The 16,956-nt window shown below is 31.9% G+C and overlaps 1 protein-coding gene across 1 annotated transcript; it reads left to right on the top strand.

The window, feature by feature from the left end:
- Positions 1–3,183: 3,183 nt before the first annotated feature.
- LOC135949027 (odorant receptor 83a-like) lies at positions 3,184–13,197 on the top strand. Its single transcript, XM_065498484.1, has 6 exons — positions 3,184–3,595; positions 10,191–10,354; positions 10,445–10,641; positions 10,910–11,192; positions 11,259–11,528; positions 13,114–13,197. The coding sequence occupies exons 1-6, from the start codon at positions 3,220–3,222 to the stop codon at positions 13,168–13,170; spliced, it is 1,347 nt and encodes a 448-aa protein (XP_065354556.1). The 5' UTR covers positions 3,184–3,219; the 3' UTR covers positions 13,171–13,197.
- The last annotated feature ends 3,759 nt before the right edge of the window (positions 13,198–16,956 follow it).

Raw genomic sequence — 16,956 nt, forward strand, 5'->3', positions numbered from 1 at the left:
AAACTATAAAAGATAATATACGACTAAAGTAATGTTTTTTGTTGATCTCGTCTATTAGATTCCATCTATATAATAATGAAAAAAATTGGCATCGTTTTTAATTTTTAATATAAACGAGGTGCCCCACTTTGGGCCATTGTGGTTCGGTCGCCCTTGGTGTTATAAGCCCAAATAATTAAACTTATCAATACCTCCTCTATAGCCATGGACAATTTTATTAAAATCGGGCTATTCGTTTAGAAGTTACAGATTTATTTCCACTTTTTTTTCAGTTCACCCACTGTGGATCGCCGCCACTGTGTAGTGCACTGCAAATTAATAATCTAATCGACCCTAAACTACATATAATCATTCAAATAAGTTTCAATTAGGGTTCCTAGTTTCGAAAGTGAACTTTTTCAAATCAGAATCTATATAAACAAAAATAAACCACCATTTTGTCATTATTTTTTTGGAAATATGAATATCCTAAGAGTTTTAATAATAAACATGCCAATAATTCTTTAAAGAGCTTAAAATTTCTATTTGTATTAAGTCGACTTTGCAAAGGTCTTTGAAATATCTATCATTAGATATCCATATTGTCTATATTAATGACTTATTAATCCAGATATAGGTAAAAAATCGAGATTGTCCTGGACCGATTTTCTCGGTCCGAACCGGAAGAATTCCGGAGATATTGATGTATGAATCGTGTATGTAAGTTATTTGGGGGCTTCGGAAAGTTGATTTCAACAGACAGACAGACAGACAGACGGACAGACTGACATGGCTTAATCGACACCGCTATCTATAAGGATCCAGAATATACATACTGTTACGAAATTGTACTTGAATTCAAATATAACGATTTTAAAGGCTGATTTAAAAGTAGCATAATGCTTTCAAATAACAGTGCTGTAATAGCAAACTGTAACTAATCTGTGGGCATTATTAAATAACTGTTCAATGTCTGCAGAATAGAGTCTATTGTATCTTATTTGTTGGGTTATTTGAGTGGCGTGTTCAACAGCAAGTTTTAAGTTTTGTTCAAAATTTTTGAGTACTGTGTGTGCTAATATATTTTCTATATTTCAACCAATTTATTTTCGTGCTTGATATTGCAGAGTGACCAGTCGGGGATACTATTTCTAGGGGGTTCAATAGAGTAACGAAGGTGGATGAGTGATCCGAGGATAATTCTAATGAAGATTTAACCTATATTAGTTCCATTTGTAAATTTTTTGTAACTGCAAAATCAATGACATCGGGTATTTTGCTTGGGTCAGTAGGCCAGTATGTTGGTTCTCCGCTCGACAGCACATTCAAATTCAGTTTAGAATTTGTATTAAACAAAGCGCGACCTTTCGGGGTTACAAGTCTTGATCCCCAGTGAGTATGCTTAGCATTATAATCGCCAGCTGCCAGGAATCGGGGTCCTAGAGATTCGTAAAAATGTTCATATTTGTCAGTAATCGAAAACCTTGGAGGTGAATATATCGACGAAATTAATAGGTTTCTGTAGCAATCATCCAGAGCCTCCACATGCTCTATCTCTTGGATCATTTGTGCCATAAAAAACATATCCATTTATCTTAAATAAACTTCTAGACGTCAAATGGGTTTCCGAAACTAACATTATATCAATTTCATGACTTTTTAGAAAATACTCGAGTTCGTTTTTATGTTGGCGAATGCCGTTTGCGTTCCAAAAACATATTCTTAGGCAGTTCATGGTCTGTTAAGCACAGCCTGCAATAACATTGATTGCATCTTAAGCATTTCTTGCATCATGTTACTCATTGAGTTTGTAAAGTTATTTACCGATTGCACAAGAGTTTCTATTGTAGATTCTAGTCTGGTAAAATTGAAAATTGGCGTTTGCTCTCTTACCTCTGGGTTCATATTTTGGTTTTGTGGTTGACGGACTTGCGTCTGAGTTTGGTTGTTTCTTAGTACATTAGCATATGTTTCTTTGTTGTCATATGTCTGTTGCAACGGGGGGTAGTTAAAATTGATGTTATTTAATGGCTGAGCGTGGAAAATCTTCGGTTTATGGCTTTGTGATTTTTTAACAATTGAGTAGACAGGACAACCCCTGTAGTTCGCTGTGTGGTTACCTCCGCAATTGCTGCATTTTTTCATTTTAGGATCATCCTTGGATTTGTTACATAGGGATGTGTTATGCAACTCTCCACAAATAACACATACGGGTGGCAATTTGCAATATGCCTTGGTGTGTCCATATTCATGGCAATTCATAAATTGGACGGGGCCAAATCGTTTATGTGGTTCTTCTACCGTAATTTTACGATGCAATAAGTACTTCAGGAACATATGGTGCTATGGAATTCAATTATGGGGCACCGCCTCAGCTTCTAATATTGGAAAAATTCAAAGATTCCAAAATAAAATATTACGAATGATAACAGCAGCGCCTTGGTATGTGAGAAATATTAACATTCATAAGGACCTAGGTGTCTCCCTGGTAAAAAATGAAATAAAAAAACAATCGGAGCCTTATTTCAGCCAGCAAACTCCTTTTATTTGGGCCCTATCGTGTTTTCAACAGACAAACCGATGGAAGGACATAGCTAGATCTTCTTAGAATTTCATAAGGACCGAGAATATATATACTCTTGTGGGTCTGCAATGAATATTTAGAAAATTGCACTGTTTTTTGTAAAAATAAAATATAATAGAATTATTTGGGGGATTCAAACAGTCTCCTATTAGGTCGTATTGTCATAATGTCATAAAATATTTTTTTAGTTTAGAATCCCCCAATTGTATTGACAAATTACCGAAATTTCCCGGGAATTTTCGGCTTAATTTTCTCTATCAGGAACCCTAGTTTCAATGTTTATTTTACTCGTACTGTACGAGTCGTACACACTATATTTATACGAAAATGATTTATATTGGGAGAGTTAAAGCAAACATGCATACAAACAAACATTATACATGCACTATTGATGAAATCAAATTTAGTTTAACAAATTAATAACAATGTATAGTAAGTACATAACAGTCAGTTAAAACAATTTTTGTGTGAAAACTTTCAGTTTAACGCTGTGATAAGAAATAACCAGACATTGAGAAAATGAGAGTAAGTAAGAGTTTAAACTATTGAATAGGAGTTACAACTAATATTACTTCATTTAAATCAAAAATCAGAGACGATATGAACATCAAATGCCAGTGTTAAATTTTGAAATCAGTAAAGCTGTAACATTAGAAATGGACTGGGAAACGTCTATTAAACGAAGAGATCTTTTTAATTTTATACGTTTAATAAGATATTGCGCTAACATGTGTTCGTTTCATTTGGAACGCCGCTTCCCTGACAACCTGTATGATCTGGGCGTCTTGCTGGATTTAATATTAGAAGTTTTTCTCAATTTTGTCGTTATCCATATTGTGATTTTGTACATGTGCACAATTTATTTGAATTACCACAATGACGACTTGGAATTATTGGTCAGTAGTTTGATGCAAACAATTATTTATTTATGGACAATCATTGTGAAATTGTACTTTCGTCGCTTGCGACCAAAAAGGCTGGAGGATTTAATTGATTTTATAAATTTAAAGTACAAAACACGTTCTGCCATTGGTAAGTGCACATTAGGGTGGTGTTTATTATGCAGCTTTTTGTGATTTTCGATGCTACCAAGGTCTAAAATTGTTCGCCGTTATCTAAAAACCAAATGCTGACAATTTTTGCAAAACCGAATAATGTTGACAGTTTATTTGAAGTAACAATACATATTTTCAAAAAAATATAACAAATTCAATGTTAAAAGACAAGTATGGAAGTATAGTCGGTCAAGCCCGACCATATGATACCCTACACCAATCTAATTATGGACCAATCGCCATAAAATTAGGTGACATGACTTCTGTATATATGAAACCTATTTGTGTTGAAATCAGAGATCGAAAATAACTCGTCCATATACCAAAAAACCCAATTTGTGATTTATATTTTTGTGATAAAAATAAATCACTGAAAATAACAGTTATAAAGTGATTTCTATTTAAATGCTTTGGTATGACCTTTATTTGTTTTTGTTGTTTTTTAATGGTTTGGTGTGAGATAAACAATTCATTTGTTCTTGTTCTTAAGAACTGTTACTTTCTCTTTTATTTACATACAATAAAAAATAAATTATAAATCACTCATCTAGATTATTTGTGTTTGTTTCATTTCGGTTTCTCTCAACCCGTAACCTAAAATGTTCTGATATATCTCTTATTGATATATCACAAAAAATTATTTTTAAATGGCTGCGAATGAGAATTTACCATTGAAATGAAAGTGAACCCGTTATTTTCGGTCTCTGGTTGAATTTTATTTGAATACCAACATGTATAAGAAATCTATACTCATTAAAATGATTTTCGGAAGTGTGCATTATATGGAAGCTATGACTAATTATAGACCGATCGTTTTAAAATTTAGTGACATGACTTTAGTATACATATACATTAGAGTTCGTTTACGACCAGGTCAATTCATTTGTTTTTCGGGTATCATAATTTTTCTGAAGGTTTTTGAGTAAATAAAAATAATGGTGTCCTTTTTTTGGAAAATTTTCACTCCTTCTGGTGGTTCAACACACCTAAAGACGCGGATTTTGAGCACATTTTTCTGTAGAGCAAAAACGGTTGAATATATTTCAAATCTGATTTCACCAATGCATTCTGCATCAAAAATTAATACAATTGATGTTTTTTGAATCCTTATAAATAGTTCCACAAACCCACTACAGGGGGCGCAAATCTCATAAAAATATAAAAAAAAAATAATTTTAGTTTTTTAAGGCATTTTAAGCTTATCAAAACGGTAGCAATATTTCCTTTCTATCACTAACCTTTAAAAAGTTATGAGGCTTCAAAGTTATTTATTTAACAAGAAAATAAAATTTGGTAAAAAAATGTTTAGAAATTTTGTTATTACACACAAAAAAATCCATAGGTTATATTTCCTAAGAATAGAGTATAAATTTAACTAAGCGCAAGGGTAGAATGGCATTTACAATGTTTCTTAGTTAATATAACTAAAATTTTAGATAATTTCATACATACCCTTTTGCACCAAAAATATTTTAAATTGACAATAAAATAAACAAAAACAACATCTGAAAAGATACCAAACATCAAATAACTAATTCCAATAGTCATATTTACATAGTTTTTAGGTAAAGTGTATTGTTTGAATTACCTATTGGCATAGATAATAAAACTTAGTTTTTAGTTTTCATATAAAAATAAATTAACTATTTAAGCTTAGTTAATATAGCCTCGATTATTTTTTTGTGTGTAGTTTGCCATAGCAAAACATTTTTAAAGCCACATAACTTTTTAACGGGTTGTCATAGAAGGGAAACATTGGTACCGTTTTGATAAGCTTAAAATGTGTTTTCATCATGCATGTTTAAAAAATCAAAAATCCTTTTTTTTATTTTTTTATGAGATTTGCGCCCCCTGTTGCGGATTAGTGAAACTATTTTTAAGGATTCAAAAGACATCAATTGTATTAATGTTTGATGCAGAATCCATTGGTGAAATCAGATTTGCAATATATTCAACCGTTTTTGCTCTACAGAAAAATGTGCTCAAAATCCACGCCTTTAGGCCACAAGGAGTGAAAATTTTCCAGAAAAAAGGACGCCATTATTTTTATTTACTCAAAAACCTTCAGAAAAATGATGATACCCGCAAATCAAATTTTTGAAATTAACTCCAATATACATATGTATATTAGGGTGGCCCTTAATAAACGAAAGTTGGATTTTGGCCATTCTCATCCCCCAGTTTGGTGAACATTAGTAAAAAAATCATCCTGAAAAAATTTTAGGTAAATCGGTTGGGGTTAAGACGTGCCGCAAGCCCTCTGAAGTTTTGAGATGCATTTACAAGGGGAAAAAATTCATTTTTTTCAGTTTTTGTAAAAATTTTGCCATTAAAAAATTACTTTTGTAATTCAATTTAAAAGAATCGAAATGTGTACGTAATTGTCGTTCTAATGAGACATAAAAAACAGAAATCGGTTAAAAAATTTTAAAGTTATTAAAAATTCGCCAGGCCATTAACGTGTCTCAGGCCACTAGAACAAGAAATGTTGGAACAAAATTAACATATTTTGAGAAATATTAAAATAAAAGCTCATTTTTACTTAAAATATGTCCATATTTACTTGTATATGAGTTTTTGTCTTCGTAGGATACCGTTAACCTATTCTTAGGTATGAACAAAAAAATTTAATTTTTTTAACGGCAGTTTCAAAACTCCATTTTCAAATTTTTAAAAATTTTGTTAAACAAATTTCAGAATTTTTTGATCATCTCATTGGGATTTATTAAGAGTATAATAGGGAATTAAATCGTGAAAAAATTATGAAAATATCTCTTATAGTTTTTCCGTACCTGCGATTTAAATTTTGAAATTTTCGAGAAAAAACAATTATTTGGCAATTTTTAGGCCAATGAGCTCTATTTTCTTACTCTTATGAATTTTAAGCAAAACTTAATTAGAATATTATAGTCCAGATAATTCTAAATATACTCTGAAACTTTTACTAAAATCAAAAAACGTTAACCCTTAAATCGTGAAGGTCAAAGGTCAAATTTTTCAATATTTGGAATTTCTCTTGGAAAGATTTTGAAATGTTCGAAATGTTGTATATTTTTGGGCCGATTTTGATGAAATTTAACAAAAATATAACACAAAGCCTAGTATTTACAAAAGCAGCAGAAAAATTAAAATTAACCCTATATAGCACTTGGTGTTAAAATGACCCCAAACTTCTAAAACCATAAAAAATTATGATTTTAAAAGTTTGGTGTCATTTTAACCCCAAGTGCCATTAAGCGTTAATTTCCATTCTTGTGCTGTTATTATAAACCCTAGAGTTTATGTTATATTTTTGTTAAACTTCATCAAAATCGGCCCAAAAATATACAACATTTCGATCATTTCGAAATCTTTCCAAGAGAAATTCCAAATATTGAAAAATTTTACCTTTGACCTTCACGATTTAAGGGTTAACGTCTTCCGATTTTAGTAGAAGTTTCAGAGTATATTTTGAATTATCTGGACTATAATATTCTGAATAGGTTTTACTTAAAATTCATAAGAGTAAGGAAATAGAGCTCATTGGCATAAAAATTGCCAAATAATTGGTTTTTCTCGAAAATTTCAAAATTTAAATCGCAGGTACGGAAAAACTATAAGAGATATTTTCATAATTTTTTCACATTTTTATTCCCTATTATACTCTTAATAAATCCCAATGAGATGATCAAAAAATTCTGAAATTTGTTTAACAAAATTTTTAAAAATTTGAAAATGGAGTTTTGAAACTGCCGTTAAAAAAATTAAATTTTTTTGTTCATACCTAAGAATAGGTTAACGGTATCCTACGAAGACAAAAACTCATATACAAGTAAATATGGACATATTTTAAGTAAAAATGAGCTTTTATTTTAATATTTCTCAAAATATGTTAATTTTGTTCCTACATTTCATGTTCTAGTGGCCTGAGACACGTTAATGGCCTGGCGAATTTTTAATAACTTTAACATTTTTTGACCGATTTCTGTTTTTTATGTCTCATTAGAACGACAATTACGTACACATTTCGATTCTTTTAAATTAAATTACAAAAGTAATTTTTTAATGGCAAAATTTTTACAAAAACTGAAAAAAATGCATTTTTTCCCCTTGTAAATGCATCTCAAAACTTCAGAGGGCTTGCGGCACGTCTTAACCCCAACCGATTTACCTAAAATTTTTTCAGGATGATTTTTTTGCTAATGTTCACCAAACTGGAGGGTGAGAATGGCCAAAATCCAACTTTCGTTTATTAAGGGCCACCCTAATGTATATAAATTATTTGTGTTGAATTTTATTGGAATAGCAACATTTTTAAGAGATTTATGCCAGTGATGTAATTTTCGGAAGTGGGCCTACATGGTAGCTTTGACTAATTGTGTACCGATCATCACAAAAAGCTTGTACAAAATTTTGTCGAATTATCTTCGAAATTGCGACCTATAGTTTGATTACAAGGTTTACGTGACGGACGGACATCGCTTAATCGACTCAGAAAGTGATTCTGAGCAGATTGGTTAAAACAAGTAAGAGAGCCATGTGCCAAATCTTACATACCCTTCACCAAATTATACTTAAAAATATTTTTTTTTAAATATTTTTATTTAAACAAAATTAAAATTTTTTTTAAATTGTTTTTAAGCATTTTTTTCCAAATTGTTTTTAAAAAGTTTTTTCCAAATTTTTTTTTTAATTTTTAAAATTTTTTTTGGGAAAAAGAATTTATGAACAAAAAATTTTTTTGATGAAAACAACATTTTTAAAAAATATTTTTCCCTATTTTGACCCATTGTAGATTCAACTTACTTATATACATCGTTGCAATGGATTTTGAAATATCTATCATTGGATATCCATATTCTCTATATGAGGAGCCGCAGAACAAAAGGTACTTTTTCGCACATTTCAATTTTTTGGGAAAATGAGTTTTATTTATTTCGCCCCTTAAAAAACTGTATGAACCTGGAAATGGTAACAAATTTCTTACTTATCAATATATACATCTAATTGCCATAAGTCACCACATTAAATGTTAAGGATGTTTGATATAAAACCATTTTAATATCGGAAAAAGAACCTTTTGTTAAAAAATAAAGAAAAAAAGTACGTTTTGTTAAAAACAAAATTAAAAAGTATGTTTATGAGTTTTTTTTAACGATATTTTAAATGAAATTTTTTAATCCTGATCTAATATATAAACAAATTACACATTGAAATTAAATAATTTTGTTTTCGTTTTATACTAGTGTTAAGTACAAATTTTTTTAGAACCCATTTACTAATTAAAAAATTTTTCTGACTTGATTGTTTCTAGAAGATTTTAACCCAAATATTATTAAAATAACAAAAAAACCAATTTTTAATAAGATGCGAAAAAGTACCTTTTGTTCTGCGGCTCCTCATATTAATGGTTTAGTAATCCAGATATATATCAAAAATAGGGCAAAAATCGAGGTTGTCCCGGTTTTTCCTTAAATCTCAGCCATTTGTGGCCGATTTTAAATACAACCGAGCCGGAAGAATTCCCGACATATTGATGTATGAATCATGTATGTAAGTTATTTGGCGCTACGAAAAGTTGATTAAACTTATATATACCCTTGCCACTCATGTCGAAGGCTATAAAAATGGGCAATATCGGTCAATGATTTCACCTTCGTGAGAAGGGTATATATAAATTTGTCATTCCGTTTGTAATTTCCACAATATAATTTTCTGACCTAAAAAGTATATGGGGCATTTCATGTCAAGTGAACCAACTTTTGAAATCGATGTCGAGAAGATCGGTCGAGAACTCTCTGAGTTTGACATTTTGGCCAAGCAGGTGTTTTTTCTTATCCATGTAACTTATTACCTATTGTTCTTAGCAAAATATGTCCCAAATTGTTTAGATAGCTCTTTCTTCAATCTTTCGAAAAAAAAAAATACACAGAAAACAGATTCGTGATAGCAACCGAATTTGTTGCTAATCGAATGATGACCGAATTTTACAGTTGTGGCTACAATATTTTGGAATGCGTAACTAAAGTTTGGTTGCCTCAACTGAAATTCTTCTTTATCAACTGACTTTCTGTTGTTAGAACTGAAAAATGCTGTGTGTGCAACCGAATCATTCGATTGGCAACAAATTCGGTTGCTATCACGAATCTGTTTCTCTGTGTATTAAAAAAAAATAAAACATTTTTAATAATTTTTTCCCGAAATCAAAAACTTTTTTTCAAATGGGCCCAGTTTCCTTGAAGACCATTTTGGTCGCTTAGTGGGATGCGAATGGGATATTTATCAAAATAAATATTTTGTAACTCAAGACATACAATTTTTGACTTTTTTTTTTTTGCAAAATCTAACTTTTTTTAAAATGGGCCCTTTTTTAAATTTTTTTTTTTTGCTCAAAATGAAGCTTAGGTCGTTTCCTTTAAGACCTATTTGGTCGCATAGTGAGACGTATATAGTAAGTTGGACCTACAACCGTTCTTTTAAATATTGCTACTTTGAGATCTTGGGACTACCGAAAATGCAAAATAAAGGCCACCCCAGTTGAACATACTCAGTCACTTTTTTAAATGAGAAAATTCTGTTTGCACACTTTAAAGGATTTACGTACGTGACTATGGACGATAGTTGGCTTATGTCGGTTAAATGGACTAAATGGTATGCCTATAGTTGTTTAATTGGCACCACATTTTGGCTTATTTTGCCCATTGCTTCTGGCGATCGTAGTCTGCCCTTAGCCTGTTGGTATCCATTCGATTATAAGGTATGTAAAAATGTACTTTTACAATACAAGTGTAATATCTATGTTGAAATTTTATAAACGTTTTATTTTATTTCTATCTATTTTTAAAAGCAACCATTCATTTATGAAATCATGTATTTTCTTCAATCTGTCGGCCAAATGCAGGCGGCAGCTGCTTATTCTACCTCGAATGGATTTTATATGACCGTGTGCATATTAATATCTGGACAATATGATGTTTTATTTTGCAGTCTAAAGAATATTTTAGCAACTGTTGCTATAAATAGAAGACACAAAATTGAATTGAGGTAAGTAGGTAATTAAAATAGGTAAAAAAATAAAGGATTTTATAGAGGCGGAGAACTTTAAATTGAATTAATGTGCTGTATTTCTATAGCGAACGAGTGCTTTGAGTCTACGTTTTACATGTATTTTGTTTTTGTTACAATAACAAAATACATGTTAAATTTCCACTCAAAGTACTCGTTCGCTATAGAAAAACTGCACATAAAACAGACTGAGTGGAAATCTTACATGTGTTTTGAAAAATATATGTATTTTCCTTTTTGGATATAGGGAACTCTACGAACTACAAAAATTTAATGCACCCGAAATCAATGAATTCTATTGTTCCAAGGAAATAACCTGCAATATCGATATTCTAATTCGCAATACAAAAAATGGAAAACATCAAGATTTCCGCTGTCACTTTCGTAATGCTCTCAAGAAATGTGTTGATCATCATTGCTACATTGTGAAGTGTTTAAATAAAATGGAAGCTTTCTTCAGTCCAATATGGTTTTTCAAAACGGCAGAAATGATATCCCTATTGTGTTTGTTGGCATTTGCATCAGTTAAAGTAAGTGGAAACTTATAAAAATTATTTTAATTCTCACTTCCAGTAATAATTTCTATTTGCTCTTAGACCACCAATGTTAATTCATCTTTAATGAAGATTATACCGTTGGTACAGTATTTACTGTTGGTCGCCTGGGAACTATTGATTATTTGCTATTTCGGTGAGGTAGTTTTCATTAATAGTCAACGCTGTGGCGAGGCTCTCCTCAGAAGTCCTTGGTACATTCATATGCGTGAAATGAAATATGATGTTCTATTATTTCTACTCAATTCGAAGAGGTCATTTCAATTGACAGCTGGGAAAATGTATGCCTTAAATGTTGAATGCTTCAAAAGTGTATGAATAATGCACTATAGGAAATTTTCCCCATTTTTTGGCCATAATTAATTACAGCCAAACGGCTGGACCGATTTAAATAATTTTTTTGGATTCGAATTTTTGAAGAATCTTAAAAGGGGGGGAGGGACTATTAAAACTTTTCCATACACTGAAAAAAAATTTCAAAGATAAAAATAAAATTAACTAAAAATTTCTTCCAAACTGTTTTTACCGGGTTGTATGTTCCTGGATCCAGTCCATGTAACTCTTAGGTATTTGCCTAAACTCTTTTCTTCTATTTTGTTTTTTGAGTGTAAACTAACTTTTGATAATAAAACAAAATTAGTTATGTTAAAAATTTTAATTTATTCATCCATTTTATTTTCTAATTCTAAATTATCGACCATATTTAAAAAAACAAGGGCTCAAAAGACCGCACGATTCTATTTCTTCTTCACTTTCCGATTGCTCTTCATCTGTTTGGTAATTTTCTAAAGAAATAGGATAAGATTTCAGCATATTGATTACTTCTGTAGGAAGCTTTAATTTCTTCTGTTTTTTAATCCGTTTGTTCAGAGAAATACTGGAAATGAAAGGATCAGATGTATCCAATGCTCTATTAAAAACGTGGGTCAAATTATTCACACGGCTACTTTTTCGTGCATGCAACAATCTATCATATTTATATATTTTATGACGCGATTCAGAGGCGTCTTCACCGAAGCATCCAACGGGAAGCACAGTTGATTCAATAATTTTCCGTGAATGCAGAAGAACTTTATGAACAGTTGCTGTCATTGGCATGTTGTTTATAAAAATTATTTAAACTCCTATAACTTTTACTCCATTTGGTTTTTATATTTGCACAAAACATTCGTGACTGCTCCTCTAAACATTGATTTAGATTTTCTGAACAATCACTTTCATCAATATGTGACAATTTTCACCATATTTCTCATGCCATACATTAAATAATTCTGAGTTTTTCACACTGTATTTCCCTGAAAAAATGCGTTTTTTGAAAAAGTATGCAAATATGTATATGCAGCTGAAATATGAAAAATTCTGTAGGTAATTGACTGTTCTAAAGAACTGGTATGATGTTATAACTAACATCTGCTAACATTTTTTTGTAAGTCCAAATAAAATTCAGTTTCATAATTTTATTATTTCATCGTAAGGTCACTTTAATTTTTCCAATTTAATCGGTCTAATAGCCGAGTACACCAAGATCTCTCTATATATTAATAAAGTACCCACTTTAAACATTATTTTCCATTTTTTAATTTTTAAAAACTCTATATATTTATTATGAAAACTTTTATTAGAAATTGTATCAAAATTTGCTGCACTCAATCGTTATATGAAAACTTATTTAGAAATCGAACATAAAACAACTGATAAAGTGACAAATAATCAACTTTTTTGCAAAATTTAAAAATATATGTTTACTTTGTTATATTTTTATTTATAGTAAAGCATAAAAAATGTATTTTACAAAAATTTAAATTTTACATTTTGGCCAAGAAATGGGGAAATTTTCCTATAGTGTAATGGAAAGATATTAAATGTGAGCGCTCCCTAACAAGAACTTTATTTTCAGGTTATTAAAACAGCATTCTCCTTACTGACATTGTTGCAGAATATGGATAAACGTTAATAATAAAGAGCACACAGAGAAATTCGGTTTATTGCGGCAATTGTGCCCCAATGATTGAAATGACTGAATAATGTTTTTTAAAAATAATTTTAATAAATAAAATTTGTGTTACGCTGTTTACTAAACATTTCACATTTAATTACGGTAAACAAATCAGAAAATTGCAAATGCATTATGAATGCACTTTTACATTAAAATATTACTTTTTAGCTGATAAATTTAAAGAGTTCTCAATAACATATCCGAAGAAGGTTTGACAACTTTAGTCTACTGTTTTTCAGGCTAGTTTTGGTTTATGCGACAATACTATCTGTAGAGCGTGTAACGCAGAGGACGACACACTGGAACTTTAACTGTCCCACTGTCCTGCATTCAGTGGAATTAGAGTCATGCAACAGCTGTACCCCGTTTGTATTACTTCTCATAAGTTTTCGAATAGAACAAATTTTAAAAATTCAAATAGTCAAATCAGTTTTTAACAGTATGATTTAGATAATTTTCAAACTGAATGCATTGAAAGTACAGACGCAGTATATGATTTGCTCTTGTGTTAAACACAGGATGAGTACTGCAATTCTGATTGGAAAGCACTAAGAAATTATATTGACGAAACTTGGTTCTTAACCATGGTTTTTTTTAGGTTAATGCTAACGTGGAAGAACAATTCCTCAAGAAAAGATTGGCATATAGGAGTCGGATAGAATCCTAGGTAGACTATGTGAAGAGTCATATCTTTAAATTCATATCATCGAAATTTGTTATTGTTTGAAAGGCCTAACGATGTCATTATGTATGGAATAAAACATCGTGCAAACGTCCGATGTCCAATTTTCTATGACTGGCACATAAATCAGCTGAATTTGACTGATGGCATGGGTTATATAGGCTTTGAGTGTCGCTGTTGTCTGTGGCTTATTCGTATAGACCTGTGACTTAAGAAAAGTCCACAAGAAAAAGTCTAACAGGATTATATCACACGATATCGGTGGCCAGTTCACATCACGTCCAAGTGAGATAACCAAGCGCTCGTGCAGAATGTCCAATGTGGCATGAGCTGAATGCACGGAGCGCCATCCTGTTGAAACCACATATCTTTGATGTCCATATCAACCAATTCTGGCCAAAAGAGAGTTGGTAATCATCGACCTCGCCGTTGACGATGATGACCTGCCCAAATAAATATGGGCCTATGATGCCACCAGCCAAAATCCACAGCAATCAGTGACTTTTTCGGGATGCATTGGACGCTTTTTACAATTTTGTTTGTTGAAGTACCCATTCATCCAGAAATGGGCCTGAAGAAAATTATACATGTTAAGTAGAGGGTTGAAAAGTTTCCAAAAAAGTAACCAAATGGTATCAGTGGTCTGTATACACGCACCGAAATAACACGAGTTCGCTCGGCCAAGGACTGTCAACTCAGCAACCACTGCTGTTACAAGAACAAATGGTCTATATGCTTTTGGATTTGCGTAGCTCTCTCTCACTAAACAGAGGCTCAATTTGTATGATATTCGAGATAGTTTTAATGAGAATTGCAATCCTGATAACAGGAACAGTAAGAACGACTGCAACAAAGTCGTTCTTTACTATATTAAAATTAATCCCTGTAGATCTAATGACCAGAAAAATGGCATTCACTACGACCATCAGGCTAAATGCGATTTGTGCATGGAAACATGCTCCATATGGTACCGACAGTACCGTATTTAGCATCGAGGAACATCGGTTTCTCAATTGAGTACAACACGGAACAAATGGACGGACCTTTACATAACACAACGAGTCTCTCAGTCTATACCAGCGAAATGCAATGAGCTCTCAAATGAGCTCTCAAATGAGCTCTCTTGTTTTTATTTTCACATGTACGCAAGCACACACATTGTATAAAAACAGTCAGTCTCGCATGAGCATTGATAGAAGCAGGTTGTGTTACGCTTTTATGTTTGTTTATTTCATTATTTCAGCTAGTTGTTTTTGTTTTTGCCAGAGAATAATTCTCAACTCATACAACTACAATATCTAAAAACTGTAGTGGTGTGAGTTTGCATTTCGCTGGTCTATACGAACGGCTCTAGAAAGAGAGATGAGTTAGTTCCGGGTGTCTATATTCAGGAATTCGTAATTAAGAGTTCCGAATGAAGTCAAGCCGAAATAAAATCTCTAACAGGTGTGTTTACAACATCAAACTTAGTCCAGGAATGCCGGGAATACTTAAATAGGATAGCGAGATATTCAACAGTCATACTCATGTGGGTACGTGGAAACGGAGATATTACGGTCAACTGTGTTGCTAATGCTTTGGCGAAAAAAGGCGCCATGATGTCTGACGGAGAAATAGACTTCCTATGTACGTTAACCGGAATGATATGGCCTCGACTAAACCGAGGCCGGACAACATATCTTCTTGACCTGTCACGTTCACAATTTAGTATCGTAGTTTCGGTGATAACCGGACACTGCACATTTGGCAATCATGCAAGGAGACATGGCCTTCCCTATAACGACTTATTTAGAAGTTTAAGATGAAGAGGAAGATGAGACTATTTTTCATGTACTTTGTCATTTTCCGGCATTAAGAGATCTACGTACAAGGTTTCTGGGACATCATTCCCTAAATAGTCTTTCTGAGCTTTCGGACATGAAGTTAGAGTGCATTAATGCTTTTATCAGGAATAGCAATTGGCTAATCAGTGGCCAAATTACCGCACTCGTGATCGAATGAGCTATCGTATCGAAAAATAATTTCGATATCGTAATTGTGATAAAATGTACCAAATTTCTTGTTCGATATCGAATGCCATAATCTCTAATACGAAAAAACGAATGCGGAGAGACCCAATATCCGTCAATAGACTGGTGCTTAATATTCTCCTCTCCTCTATTTTTTTCGGACCTACTTACTCTTCACTTCTTCTACTTCTTCATTTCGTCTGACTCTCCCCTTCTCTTTTAATTTCTAAAAAAGACTGACATATTTTTATTTTAAGGTAACACAAAGGGACTAGGGTTTTTATCCCGGAAATTCCGGGGAATTTTATCAAATTTTCACTACCCGATTCCCGGGATTTTTATTCGGGATTCTTGGGAATTCAAAACTGACGAAACTACAAAGAAAACAAGTTAGAGCTCTATGTTTTTCACAAAAAAAGTGAAAAGTTTTTTTTACAGTTTTTTGTTTATCAGCCCAATTATGAATAAAAAATTCCACGGGAGTTTGTTCCCCGGGAGTTTTTTCCCATTGAATTTGAATAGGAAAAATGAGAAAAGGGAAAAAACTCCCGGGGAATTTTTATTCATAATTGGGCTGTATATCTCGGCCATAATAATGAATTCATTGCTTTTACTAAAAGGCTTAAGAAAATGTTTTTCAATTCATTTTGCAAATAAAACTGAATGAAGAAAAAACATTTCAACTCAATTTTTCAATCATTCAAAGTTTGAATTAATTAAAGTTAAATTAAGTTTTTGAATGGAGCTAAAGAATTATATATTGTGAATGGATTTATGGAATGAAAGTCTTACATTTTTTAATTACGGATTAAGATTTTAGTGAATTAAGCTCAAATTGAATTAATTAACACGAAGCTCTATATATAATGATTATAACCCATGGTAGGCGTTCATATTGTTCAGGTAACGATGATTTTCGTCAAACAACCCGAATGTGAACAAAAGAGCGTAATAGAGCGTAAAAATACACACAATTCATTCAGTTTCTTGATGTTTTTTACCCAAAAGAGCACACATATTAAATGCCTCTTTTTGCCTACCAATGATTATAAC

Source organism: Calliphora vicina, chromosome 1, assembly GCF_958450345.1.
Source record: "Calliphora vicina chromosome 1, idCalVici1.1, whole genome shotgun sequence".
Taxonomy (NCBI): Eukaryota; Metazoa; Arthropoda; class Insecta; order Diptera; family Calliphoridae; genus Calliphora; species Calliphora vicina.

Coding starts and splice junctions, on each gene's coding strand:
- LOC135949027 (XM_065498484.1), top strand. CDS start 3,220: ATGGACTGGGAAACGTCTATTAAACGAAGAGATCTTTTTAATTTTATA. Junction 11,193..11,258: donor TGGCATTTGCATCAGTTAAA/GTAAGTGGAAAC, acceptor ATTTGCTCTTAG/ACCACCAATGTTAATTCATC. Junction 11,529..13,113: donor ATGTTGAATGCTTCAAAAGT/GTATGAATAATG, acceptor CTTTATTTTCAG/GTTATTAAAACAGCATTCTC.